Below are 13,239 nucleotides of genomic sequence, written 5' to 3' on the forward strand. Positions count from 1 at the left end.
TATGCACATTAATACAAATTTTTAGCTGGGGTGCCCAAACTTTTGATCCCCACTGTATAGGGAATGCAGGGTCCTGGATTTAGTAACACTAAGTTTTATTCAACACTACAATTCCACCGCCTGCATTCACTGGGTGGATCACCAACTCCTGTACACACAAGGATTTCATACTTCCTTGCACCCAGTAATCAGATCTCCTTTTCACTTTGAAGTCTTCCAAATGTTTCAAACACTAAATCTTCAAAATCCATTAAATTAGATGGCAAAGCATTGGGTAGATTGAAAAGTAAAGCATTCCTTAAAGTAGTATGGATGACTTCCACTGCAACATTGCTCTGACTCACTCTACTAATAGGTTTATTTAAAAAAAAATGCCTCTTAACATTCAATTTCCAAACAAACCTATGGGAATCTATATAAATCTCAAACTCGTCAAGTCTCCTGAGAGAGGCAAACTTCAAACCTCTATTTAATAAGCAATTTCCGAAGGGGTGAGCACCGTACTAGAGTAGAGTTTTAGACTTATTGTCTTTGGCTTCCTGCCGGCTTGAATTAAAAGTCTGACACATAATTAGCATCAAAAGCTTGGCAAATGTCTTATAAAAATGGAGGTGTAAAGCCATCTGCACCAGGACATTTTCCATTTTTAGGCCTTGAATGGCTTGCAAAAATGTGTTCCCCCGAATAGGAAGGTCTAAGTCAGAAGTGTCAAACTCAAATTTCATTGGGGGGCCGCATCAGCATTATGGTTGCCCTCAAAGGGCCAGTTGAATCTGTAAGACTCATGTCCAGAGCACCCCCTCCATTATATATCAGATGTCAAGAGCCCCCACACCCACCATGAGAAGTCAAGAGTCCCCCACCCTCCCTTACGTCACAGTGCACTCTCCATTACCTTGTGTTGCTGCCAGGTAGAAGCTGGGAGTGAAGCTGGAAAGCACAAAGTTCAGAGTTTGAAGGAGGACCAGAGGAGGGCCGGAGTCTGCTGAATGCAGAGACCAGGGGAGGTGGAAACAAGGGGGTGTTGCGGCTACACAGGCACAGGATTTGTAGGAGTTCTGCCATTCCTGCTGCCGACTGCTAAAACAAGGTGAAGGTGAAGACGAAGGGGGTGCCTCAGCTGAAGGAGAGGTGCGAGGGCCACATAAGGCCTGGAGGGCCAGATTTGGCCCGCAGGCCTTGTGTTTGACGTGATCTAGGTCCTCCAATGACAAGGGAGAGATCATAGATAGAGCTTTTTCATGAAACAGAACACAGACTTCGGAGACAGTGGAGAAGTAGCAGATGTATGCAAAGATTATACAGTTTTGAATAAAAACTATGGAGCTCCCCAGATATCTCAGAGTTCTTATATAAAATTTTACATTTGAAGATAATGTGAGAAATTGAATATGGATATAATGCAGGCTAACCACGGACTGTATTTATGATCTGTAGAAATATACATGCTTTTCATGTTGACCCTAGAGACCCTTTGATTCTAAGATGCAAAAGGAGGTCTTGTCTAGCGTTCATGGTCAGTAGACAAGAGTCTAGCCTGCAGTCCCTTCCAAAAGCCCCTGTGCCGGTTGGGTCTGTCACATCTGTCAAATGCAATTTGCAAAGGGTAGCTCTAATTTTTGGTTAATAGAGTGGAGAATAGAAATTAATTACCCATGGAAGAGTTCAGTTGAGGAATCAATGGGATGTTGACATCACCCCCCAAAAAGAGATTACCGGAATTGAAGAATTCCAAACTGGAGATGATGGATGATAAGAAATGTAGCTGCTCCTGGTGAATACACATTGGCCACAGAAAAGATAAAATTTATGGTTTTGAAATTAAAGAAAGATAAAATGTCCATTTAGGTCTATACCAGAGTCCATCACCTCAGGTGTGTGTGCAATGAAACACTGCAGAGATTCCCTTGGACTTTGCCAGCAGGGGTCGTCCTTCGAAATCATGATGAAAAGTACCTATTATGTAGGAAAGAAGAAAGAAGAAGGGGTGGGGGTTGGTGAGGAGGAAAGGGAAGGGGAAAAAAAGGGAGCAAAAGCAAAGAGAGAAATGGGAAAGAAAAAAATAATCTGAAAGTGTCATCATGCTCACACTTCTAGCAATGTCTCCTCTCCTGGTGGGAGAAATTATAGAGGAGACATTGCTGGAAGTGTGAGCAGAGGAGCTTTATCATTTATAGAGCCTTGCCGCGATCCAGTCTCCAGTCCATCCATCCAGAGAGGGAAGCACCTGTACACAGGCATCCATACCCACCTATCCCTTAAAAAGGGACCCCTGGCTTGCTGGATCTATTCACATCCCTTGAGGGCTCATATCCATATTCCTGGAGGGGGAATCATGTCAAGTTGCAGCCCGGACCCAGACCTGTGAAGGGGACCTTTGTTGTATATTATATACACCGCGTAAGTTTATTACGCTTCTGGTGAGTGCGCAATTCTTACTATACCACTGGGAGCACCACCACTGGATTGACGATTCTATGTTATTCACACTCCATAGACTGTCATGCTTGTATGATTTAAAATTTTATTGGATTCATTTTGTATTAATCATAGCGCTGCACTATTTTTACACAGTTGCTAGTATCCACAATGCCTCTCAAGCTAAGTTCCTCAAAGTCTGAGAACCATGGATAACATATGCCTGCCTTTCTCACTCTTCCCCAAGCCAGTTTGGGCTTACTCTGATAGGCAGTCCTGTCATTCCTGAGACCCCTGAGACCTTGTCCATCTCCTCCCTCCTGACGTCTGGCTCTTGGGCCAACACTTTTCTTTTTCGGTCTTTTCTTTCACACCTTAATCAGGTGTGCGCCCTTTTCTCTGTTTTATTCTCTAGGCCAAGTTTATTTTATGTTTGGATTGAACACCCTTACCCTCCTGCATCTACACGAGATGCAGACGGTGACTTGGCATGGGTGATGATAGCCCTGTGGGATTCCCTGCAGCTGTGAAGAGGTCCCTCCCAGTTCTCTAGCCATTGAACCTTATGTGTGTTGCATTATTGCTGCTGTGTCAGTCTTTGACTTACAAACGCCCTTGTTTTGCCATGTTTGCCTTTAAGTGTGCCTTTTCCTGTTATGAATACCATTGCTATCCCCTATGTAAGCAGACCAAATTCCTTTTTATTTTTTTGATAAAACTGATAAACATTACTGAAATAGAAAAACAGCTGTGGCTGCCGAAGCTGATCTTTAGTCTCCTCTGATTCAGGCAAGCCTCTAATTCTGATGTGATTACAATTCCTATCCTCCAGATCATCCTGCTGATACATGTATGCTGAGCTGCTGTATTCGGACCAGATTTTCCTGGTAAAAAGAATCACTAAGAATAATTAAGTTTGGAGTGCATGCATTCTATGAACGGCTCTAAATCTTCCAATATTCTGCCCTCTTTAGCTCAAGGATTTCTTGCGTGTAAAATGTTCAAGTCTCTGCACATTTGTCTCAAAATCATGCCTAGTGGGTGAGGCCTTATTATAAGTTTCCAAGCCCCAGCTATCCCTGTAGGCTTGTGATGTTTCTGAGGGGCTCCTGGATCTAAAATGACCCTGTCAGACCCTTGAGGGGATGGGGAGCAGCTCTGTGTACTCACCTGAGAGGCAGCTGCAGGCTCACACTGTGGCTGTGTCTAAAGCTGGAGCCATCTTGGTTGTATTCTGCCCTCTGTTACAGGAGGAGGATTGGGTGAGAAACCTGCCAATCTCACCTGCTAACTGTCCCCACTGGGCTGCTGAGAGTTTCTGCCCTGTTACCCATTTTTGGGCTGAGTCAGGTATTGCAGAGTCCTGGGATTTTTAATTCTTTTTTTGTACTTTAAGCAGAGCAGGACTAAAAGAACTACCTCTCCAATGCCTCAAAGGGGTCAATACCAGGGAGAAACTAGGGAATCACGTGTGTTGGTAGCTTTGGAGTAAAGTTTTGCTGATGCAGCCCTCCTCTGACTGGGAGATCAGAGCTCTGAGGAAGAGGACACATCCCTGAAATGCGTCAGTGGGCCAACATTACTACCAGTCGGACACTCTGCCATACGTTGGGCCAACCTAGTGATTTCATATGCTTTTACATGCACCTCATTTTGTTAGTATGTTTTTACATTTTTAATAAACCTTGGACAATGCGCTAGGTATTTGCAGCACCTGTGTGCTTCTTTTTGAGCAGAGCAGAAGCATTTGGGAGATGCAGCTCATCGCTCCATGCTCCAGACTGACCAGACTTTTAGCCACAAGATTCTGTGCATGTGAATGGAAATCAAAGCCATTCTATAAAATTTGTTTCATGACAGGTTCCAGGGTATCAGCACAAAGCAGCAGGGCAGGAGATAATTGCTGCGGTTGCTCAGTTAAGGCAGGATCCTGGAAAACAAGTTTGTGATGCTTCTTTATTGGCCAAGTCCATCTGGCTGTGGTCTGACAGACAGAAATAGCAGCAATAGCGGGTTGCAGAGCTGGGCCAGAAAATATGAAGAGAGCTTTTAAGAATAATATCTCAAACTTCCTATATTGTGAATCTTTGAATGAAGGAACATTTTCACTTGGAACAGTGAGATGTTTATCTAAGATTGAGATGGCAGCCCACTTCTTAGTGGATAGAGCTCTGCAATGATTCGGAGCAGTGAAATTTTTTTCAAGCTTGGCTGAATCATAAATTGCCCATCGTATTCTTTAATGAATGGAAAATGTCTTTTTAGACTCTGCATGTCTCTTTATACCCAAAAGGGGCATGGCAAGATGGAGGAGGAGAATCAGGTGCAGCAATGCCAAGGCTTTTGCTCACAGCAGAAAAGAGCTCATCGATAATCGGAAAGTATCCCGCGTGAAACCAAAACATCAGGTGCATAATAGCTTAGGGGAGCGATATCTTCTTCAGTCTCCTCTAGCGCCCCTCCCAGGTCCCCCCCCCCCCCATTCTGTGTCTACTTTGTTAAGGCTGGGCATATGGGGATCGAACTCAAATAGAGACAGTGGGGCTGAAGAAGGAGGCTGGCGTTTCTGAGCTCTGGTCAATGATGGGTGTATGAAAGACACTAGTTGTCTGAGGAATTGTGACAAAGTTGCAAAACATTTTGTTCTGGTTGTGTAGGCAACATGCCTGAGATGGAGCTAGGATCAGAGAGAGAGAGACCAGTGCTAAAATCAAGTCATGCTCCGGTGCAAGGGAAGACCTGACACTATGAGATTGAGTGTTGTGCAGAGCTTTGGCAGAATGAGTTTGCCTGAGATTGCCATGGCTGCCTTTCACCTTGTTTCCACCATTGGTACAGGTGAGAGTAATTCCTTGTTGGGTAGTTACAAAGAAGGCTGCAGAAATAGGGTAAGTGTGACCATGAGTCTGCAGTAGCCGGGGTGAAAACCATCCTGTAACACAGTCCTTGTGCAAAAGGGCAGAAATAAGGTTCTGAGTACCTTATAATGGTTCCAGGTGGAATGGCTGTAAAGTGTGCAAACTGCAGTGTGCATTAACATCTGGTCAATTATTGGAGACTGAGCTATAAGTGGTTGAATTTCAGCTCCAAGTTGGAAAAGTGTGCACTGTGAAAGTGAATACATTCCAAACACAAATTCCGCTTTTTATAGTAATGGGTAGAGACACAGGGTGACCCTCCCCCTCTTACCTGTCCATGGCTGTGGTCCCTATACAAGGTCCAGGCTTTATCCATCATAGTGGGCATGATCCTAAAGAGCATTTATTACTTGGGTGAGCTTCCATACAGGGTAGGGGTAAAGGGGTTGTAATGGCCCACCTGGCGCCCCACCTGGGTGCCTCAGCCAAACAGTCCCTCCTGCCCTCCTAATCCTTCCAGCAGACCAAGAACTAATACCAGACTTTACCCCAAGCATTATACACAGACAAGATGTTAAAGTAAAAGCCAAAAGGAATAACTCTTAATTAAAACTCAGACACAAGCTTTTATTCCCCGAGTGGACATTCTCCTTGTTCCTGCTCTGCTCATTTTTCAGATTTCAGCGCTGTCACAGTTTGAATGACAATTACTCAGCCATGTAACAATGTACCCATATTAAATTTTTATTTATTTGAGACAGATAGAGCTTTCTTTTGGTGGTATTAAATAACTACTGGGTTTATTTTTTGAGTTAAGTGAAAAAATACTGTACATTTTGGGGAAAAAAACCTAAGCTTTTATTTCTGTTCTGAAATTTTGCAAATAAATAATCTCTCAATAAATTTAAGTCAAAATGTAAACTGATACATATCTTTGGTAAAAGTACCCCAAATCAGTGTATACTGTGGTACGGAGTATTATGTGGTCTCTCTTAAAGTCAGAGTCTACAAACTATGAGATAGATAGAAATATATATAAATAATCAATCAAGCCTGATGTACTGAAAGCTGATCTCATTTCTTGAGACTCCAAAATTCCAGGAGAGTATGGATACCCCACAAACAACCCCTTTTCTGAAAGTAGACAGTCCAAGGTATTTAGTAAGAGGCAATTTTTAATTTTTCAAAAAATTGTTACTAAGACATTAGAAACCATTTGTTTGACTTCTTGTTTAACATAATGTTAACAGTGCAGTACAACATCATCATATGACTGATGGGGTAATGATCAGGGATATTATTTTATTTTTTTTTAACATGCCTTTGTCTTTCGCTACATCTTTTTTTTTTTTTTTTTTACATACGGTGACCAGGGCAGTACAGCGTTAGCATAAAGACATTGTACTACTCTGGAGAGGTGATCAGGATTTTTTTACACTATAACAATCATCACTGCATCACTGTTGTAGGTAATCATTTATATGAATGTCATCCGTTCATGTTCCAGTGTGTATAATTGTGGTAGCTGTGATTGGCCACAGCTATCACATGGCACAGGTGTGCTTTGATTGGTCCTGTATCTACCATTTTACCAACCACAGAGAACAGAATAGTACAAAATGAATGACTATGAATGAAGGCCATTGTATACATTTGACATGTGATCACTGTGATGGTCACAGCAATCCCATGGTACTGGGGCAGACCCCTATACAATGAGCTGTCATTCACTGCAGGTGGACATAGCGAGTGACAAATTGTGTTGCCACGTGGCCCCCAATTCCTACTTTAGAAAATAACCAGTTCAACTTGTTTATATGGATGAAGTTTTTTCTGCACAAAAATCTGCCCTAGTATGGTCACCTGTGCTAAAAGTAGAGCCAACACGGTCTGTATTATGGGCACGCTGTATGTACTCACCAATTGGCAGCAACCATTCCATCTGCATACAGCTTAGATCAATATAAAGCTCCACTTCAAATCCCAGACTTTGGAAACATTTGCATAGATCCTCACCATCCTTTTCTGTCCCTTTTCGAACAGACAACCCTGCTGGAATGCAATAAAGCAGATGACACAGGAGGTAATATGTTAGAGATATATAGCATAAAATAACATATACACACTATATATATATATATATATAGCATTACCCCCTTGAGGGCCGCTGGATTTTTCTGGGTCCCACTAAGCTCTGCACAGCCAGGCAATACACATTTTCCACACAAGGCCAGTAAAATAGTCCTTGAGCTTGTTTTTGTTGTGTTTATGAAGAGGTTAACAACTTGGATGGGGTATATAGGATGCCCAAGGACCTGAAAAACTTTGGAGGACAACTTAGCAAAGTGTACAACATATGTATCAAAAATTAGCAACCGTCTTTAGTAAGGATCACTTTGAACCTCCTCAGACCCCCAGATGAAACGCACATCCACCCAGCTGTCCTGAGGGTATCCATGGGCAAAGGTTTCCAATAGTTGAGTGTTGCACATGACTGCTCTCTCCCGTCTGTGGTCCAAGGCGTGTAAAAGTACTCACACAGTCCTGTTTTGTAGCTTAGTGGGTTGCATCTGCTTCCAGGCCTTATACTGGGCTGGCGCCTTCCCTGCTGACAGGCTCCCCTCCCTAGGAGACTGTGATACAGTGGAGATCCTTCTGCCTGCTCCAGCCTGTAGGTAGGCTTCCCTCCCTGGGGCCCCCTCCCAGGGTCCACGCTCAAGCACCTCCTTCAGTCCATCTTTCACCCAACAACAACCCTTGCTGTTCAGGCTCTCTCACATTTAAAGGCTGTCCCAGTTACCATGCCAGGCCTCCCACCTGGGGATTTGCCAGGTTCCCCTAAACATGCAAATGTGGGCCTCCTCCACTCTTCCAGAAAGTTCCAGTTTCCAGAAGCCTTGACCTGTAGAACATCACAGCCTGACCTGAGGTAACCACTCTGCCTTACTCCCAGGCTGACTCATCCTAGACTTCTAACAAGCCTCTGACTAACCACAAAAATTCTATATATAAAAAAGAAAAAAAAAAAAATATATATATATATAATAATAATTGGGTGGACACCTGCCTTTACATGCAAATGAACTTTAATGGTGTCTTAATCCATAGGGCTCAATATTGAGTTGGCCCCGCCCTTTCAGCTATAACAGCTTCAACTCTTCTGGGAAGGCCGTCCACAAGGTTTAGGAGGGTGTCTATGGGAAGGTTGGACCATTCTTCCAGAAGCACATTTGTCAGGCACTGATGTCGGGGGAGGAGGCCTGGATCGCAGTCTCCGCTCTAATTCATCCCAAAGGTGTTCTATGGGGTTCAGGTCAGGGCTCTGTGCAGGCCAGTCAAGTTCCTCCACCCCAAACTCGCTCCTCCATGTCTTTATGGACCTTGCTTTGTGCACTGGGGGGCAGTCATGTTGGAACAGTAAAGGGCCATCACCAAACTCTTCCCACAAAATTGGGAGCATGAAATTGTCCAAAATGTTTTGGTATGTTGATGCCTTAAGAGTTCCCTTCACTGGAACTAAGCCCAACCCCCAAAAAACAACCCCACACCATAATCCCCCTCCACCACACTTTACACTTGGCACAATGCAGTCAGGCAAGTACTGTTCTCCTTGCAACTGCCAAACCCAGACATGTCCATCGGATTGCCAGATAGAAGTGTGATTGGTCACTCCAGAGAACACACCTGCAGTGCTCTAGAGTCCAGTGGCGGCGTGCTTTACACCACGGCATCCAATGCTTTGCATTGCACTTGGTGATGTAAGGCTTGGATGCAGCTGCTCGGCCATGGAAACCCATTCCATGAAGCTCTCTACGCACTGTTGTTGTGCTCATCTGAAGGCCACACCAAGTTTGGAGGTCTTTAGCTATTGACTCTGCAGACAGTTGGCGACTTCTGTGCGCTTCAGCATGCGCTGACCCCACTCTGTCATGTGACGTGGCCTACCACTTGGTGGCTGAGTGGCTGTTTTTCCCAGTTGCTTCCACTTTGTTATAATCCCACTAACAGTTGAGCGTGGAATATTTAGTAGCCAGGAAATGTCACGGATGGACTTATTGCCCAGGTGGCCACCTATCACGGGACCACGCTTGGAGTCACTGAGCTCCTGAGAGCGACCCATTCTTTCCCCAATGTTTATAGAAGCAGTCTGCATGCCTAGGGGCTTGATTGTATACACCTGTGGCCATGGAGGTGATTGGAACACCTGAATCACATTATTTGGAGGGCTAGCCCAATATTTTGGCAATATAGTGTACACACATGGGCAGTATGAGGGGATGAAAGACGCTGCACACCACTAGCTCAGCAACAGGTGAAAGGAAATGTGAACAGCCTCAGCCTTAAGCTCCTCCTGAGCCCCTGATGCATTTTGCTCCGTCCATCAGGGCTTAATCTTCTCTGATGGGCAGGAAAAATGCATCTAGGCGTATAGGAGAGAGCGTGTGAGGTTCCACCTTTGTTATATAACAGACATAATTATCAGAAGAATTCAGAGTTCTAAGGTGAATGTTTGAAAAATATAAGAATCACATCATTACTTTTTTTATTGAAGTTCTTGTTGTTTATAATGATACATGTGCCGAGCTTTGGGTAATTCATTGAATACTGAAGATCCGGGGTTTTAACACCCAAGTTCTGTTTCACTGGCATTTCTGGTGTTTTTTTTTTTTAGCCTGGAGAAGGAAGACAAAGCAAAATCATTAGATAAAAATGAGATGGATAAGGATAGTGGATAGACAAAGATAAAAACAGAGCAGAAAAACATATTGGGAAAAAAATTGTTATTCTCTATTTCCTGCATTTGTATTGCTTGAGAAGTTTTCACAAAGATCAGACTCCTCTCACTTTTTATGGTGCCCATACACACTTCTATAAACAATCAATTTATTTTCCATTCTTGTCCAATAGGATTAGTAGATCTACAGTCAAAAACCCATTTGATCAATATGCCACACACACAAAAACGTAGTTCAATTGATAGGAGTTGTGATCTCAAGTTAACATTATCATTGACCATATATGACCGTGGCCATAGTTGGTCAATGATGCCACCACTATCTCCACCTCTGTCTAGCTGATGACTGTTCAGAGAGCGGCATTGGGATCAGATGTATGTGCCAAGTCATTTTTTTTTGGTAGGTGGGCATCATTAATGATGGTGGATTTACAATGACAAACATTGTTTCGGGATTTTTATTTATTTAAATAAAAAAGGACTGGTAGGGGTATTTCTATTTGCCAGTGCACACTGAGGCCATGTGGGCCTTGTATGGTTCAGGAGAAAGAGGGGTGCATATTCACCTCCCCGTCCCCCTTTCCTGGTCAACCAGGCTGCATGCTTGGATGATTAAGGGTCTTTTATGGATTTCCTTGGGGAGACCACTTTTTTTGTGTGAGGTACCCTCTTAAAATACATTCCAGACTCAAAAGGTCTGCTACGGTGTTCTGGGGGGGACTTTATGAAATTTTTCTATTCATTCTTGTTATAGGATGTGCTACAGAAAAGGTGACAGTTACAAAAAAAAAAAAAAAGAAGGAAGAAAAGGAAGAAGACAGAAAATTACAGTTCAAGCACACAGATTTCTCCGAGGTCCCCCAAAATACAGACTTTCAGAAGGGTCTGTGCACCTTTAAAAAAAAAAAAAAAAAAAAAAAAGTCAGATCAACCTCTTCACAGGCAGGAATAGAACACCACCCAGGCATTTTGCATTGTCCCCAGCCAGTGCCCCCCCCCCTAAAAAAAAAAAAAAAAAGAAAGCAAAAAAGGAAGCACTACTCCAGGTCCGTCCTTCTTTACAGCCCAAATCCATTATGGGTGCATGTCCAGCTCGTGACCGTGTGCATGCCAAGAAGAAAACGGACCGCAGACCAATATCATATATAAAGCATCTTCTTTGTTCAAATGTTTCACAGCATACAATGAGCAGGTATGTGATCGGGTATTTGTATTTTTACATTGTTTTTCTCTTTAGTTTGAGGATGTCTTTAGTGTTTTTTTTGTTGCCCTATTCTTTTTGGTGAATCCAATGTTGCATTACTCAGATGTCTTCCAATAACTAATTGATTGCTTAATTGTATCTATTTATAACTTCATTTTGTATACTTGCAGCTTATAATTATTATTAAAAAAAAGGTAGCTACACTTTCATGAGGAAAAAAAATAAAAACATAATAAAATAATATGGAGTATACAATGGCAACACAAGTCATATTGTAAATGAAAGTTATTAAAAATAACTTTGCCTTTTAAATCTGCAAGCGTTGTCATTTTCTGTAAAATGCAATATGGCAACCTGGGGGAGTTCTGCACACACATGATATACAGAATGCCCCCCAGAAATATAATTTCTCACTTGTGTGATTGGCTCATTGACGTTTCTTGAAGTCTAAGTTTTAATCTACAAATCAGTTTTTCAGCATCCCCTGCTGCAAAAAAACAAAACAAAACAAAAAAATACAAAAAAAACAAAAATGTATTTTTTGGGTGAGATATTCTCAAAGAGAACTCATGTCTAAAGGGATGCAGACCCTGCCACTTTCTTCATTAGAGCCCTACAGGTGCAGCAGCTGATTGATCATTATATATCACTCACATTCAATCTGCACATGGACACAGGGAAACAAACAGCTATTTCTTCAGAATAACAAAAAGGGAGGAATCTGCAAAAAGATTGTTAAAAACCTACATGTACATAGATCACCCAGGGGACATGGGGGAGAGATGGGAAGAGGTGATGAGGGAGGCTTAGAGGGGGGACAGAAAGGGGAAGATAGATGGGGGAGACAAAGGGTATACAGGAGATGGAGGGGACATAGCAGGAGAGAGAGAGGGGAGAGGAGAGATGGGGGAGACAGAGGGAAAGAGGAGATGGGGAGACAGAGAGGGGGGGATAGTGGAGGGGAAGACAGGAGGGAAAGGTGATATGGGAGACAGAGGGGGAGGAGAGATAGGGGAGGCAGAGGGGAAGAGGTAATGGGTACACATAATGGGCAAAAAGAAATGGAGGAGATATGGGGGGGATGGAGGAGGCATAGAGGGGGAGAGGAGATGAGAGAGACATAGAAGGGGGAGGGGAGAGAGAAGAGATGGGGGAGACAAAGATGAGGAGAGGTGATGGGGGAGGAGAGATGGAATAAATATGGGGGGGGGGGGTAGGGAGAATAGATGGGGAGACAGAGGGGTAGAGGTGATGAGTACAAGGGCGAGGAGAGATGGAGGAGATATGGGGGATGGAGGAAAATAGATGGGGGAGACAAGAGGAGAAGACATAATGAGAGTTATGGGGGGAATGGGGAGCATAGAGGGGGGAGGGGAGACAGAGAGGGAGAGGAAATGGGGGGAGACAGAGGGGTAGAAGTGCTGGGTACACATAATTGGCGAGGAGAGATGGAGGAGATCTGGCTGGATGGAGGAGGCATAGAGGGGGAAGACATAGAAGGGGAGGGAGAGAGGGAAAAAGAGATGGGGAGACAGAGGAGGAGAGGTGATGGGAGAGAGAGAGGTGATGGGGGGGACATAAAGGGAGAGGAGGGATGGGATGGGGGAGAGGAGATGGGGAAGACAGAGAGGTAGAGGTGATGGGTATGCATAATGGGCAAGGAGAGATGGAGGAGATATGGGGGGGGGGGTGGAGGAGGCAGAGAGGGAGAAGAGATAGGGGAGACAAAAAGGAGGAGATGCGATGGGGGAGGGGAGAGAGAGGGAGAAAAGATGGAAAGATGGGGGAGACGGGGAGAGGAAATGGGTACACATACTGGGTGAGGGATGAAGAAGACAGGGGGAGACAGAGGGAGAAGGAGATTGGGGAGAGGGAGATGGGACAGACTGACTGGGTGGGGGGGGGGGGAGAGATGGGGCAGCCTGACTGATGGGGGGGGGGGGAGGGAGAGAGATGGGGCAGCCTGACTGAGGGGGGATTGAGAGATGGGGCAGACTAACTGGGGGGGGGGGAGAGATGGGGCA

The 13,239-nt window shown here is 44.1% G+C and overlaps 1 protein-coding gene across 1 annotated transcript in view; it reads right to left on the reverse strand.

The window, feature by feature from the left end:
• The window catches only part of LOC149433090 (caspase-7-like), a 38,815-nt gene extending 28,889 nt beyond the window's left edge, over positions 1 to 9,926 (reverse strand). The window contains exons 1-2 of the mRNA XM_089664668.1: positions 9,815 to 9,926; positions 7,197 to 7,328 (exon numbers count right to left, since the gene is read on the reverse strand). Coding sequence (XP_089520794.1) covers positions 7,197 to 7,328; positions 9,815 to 9,926 — 244 coding nt within the window. The remainder of the gene's footprint in view (positions 1 to 7,196; positions 7,329 to 9,814) is intronic.
• Positions 9,927 to 13,239: the final 3,313 nt, after the last annotated feature.

Source organism: Staurois parvus, unplaced genomic scaffold (genome assembly GCF_062004578.1).
Source record: "Staurois parvus isolate SC_StPar_1 unplaced genomic scaffold, SC_StPar_1.0 ptg001980l, whole genome shotgun sequence".
NCBI lineage: Eukaryota > Metazoa > Chordata > Amphibia > Anura > Ranidae > Staurois > Staurois parvus.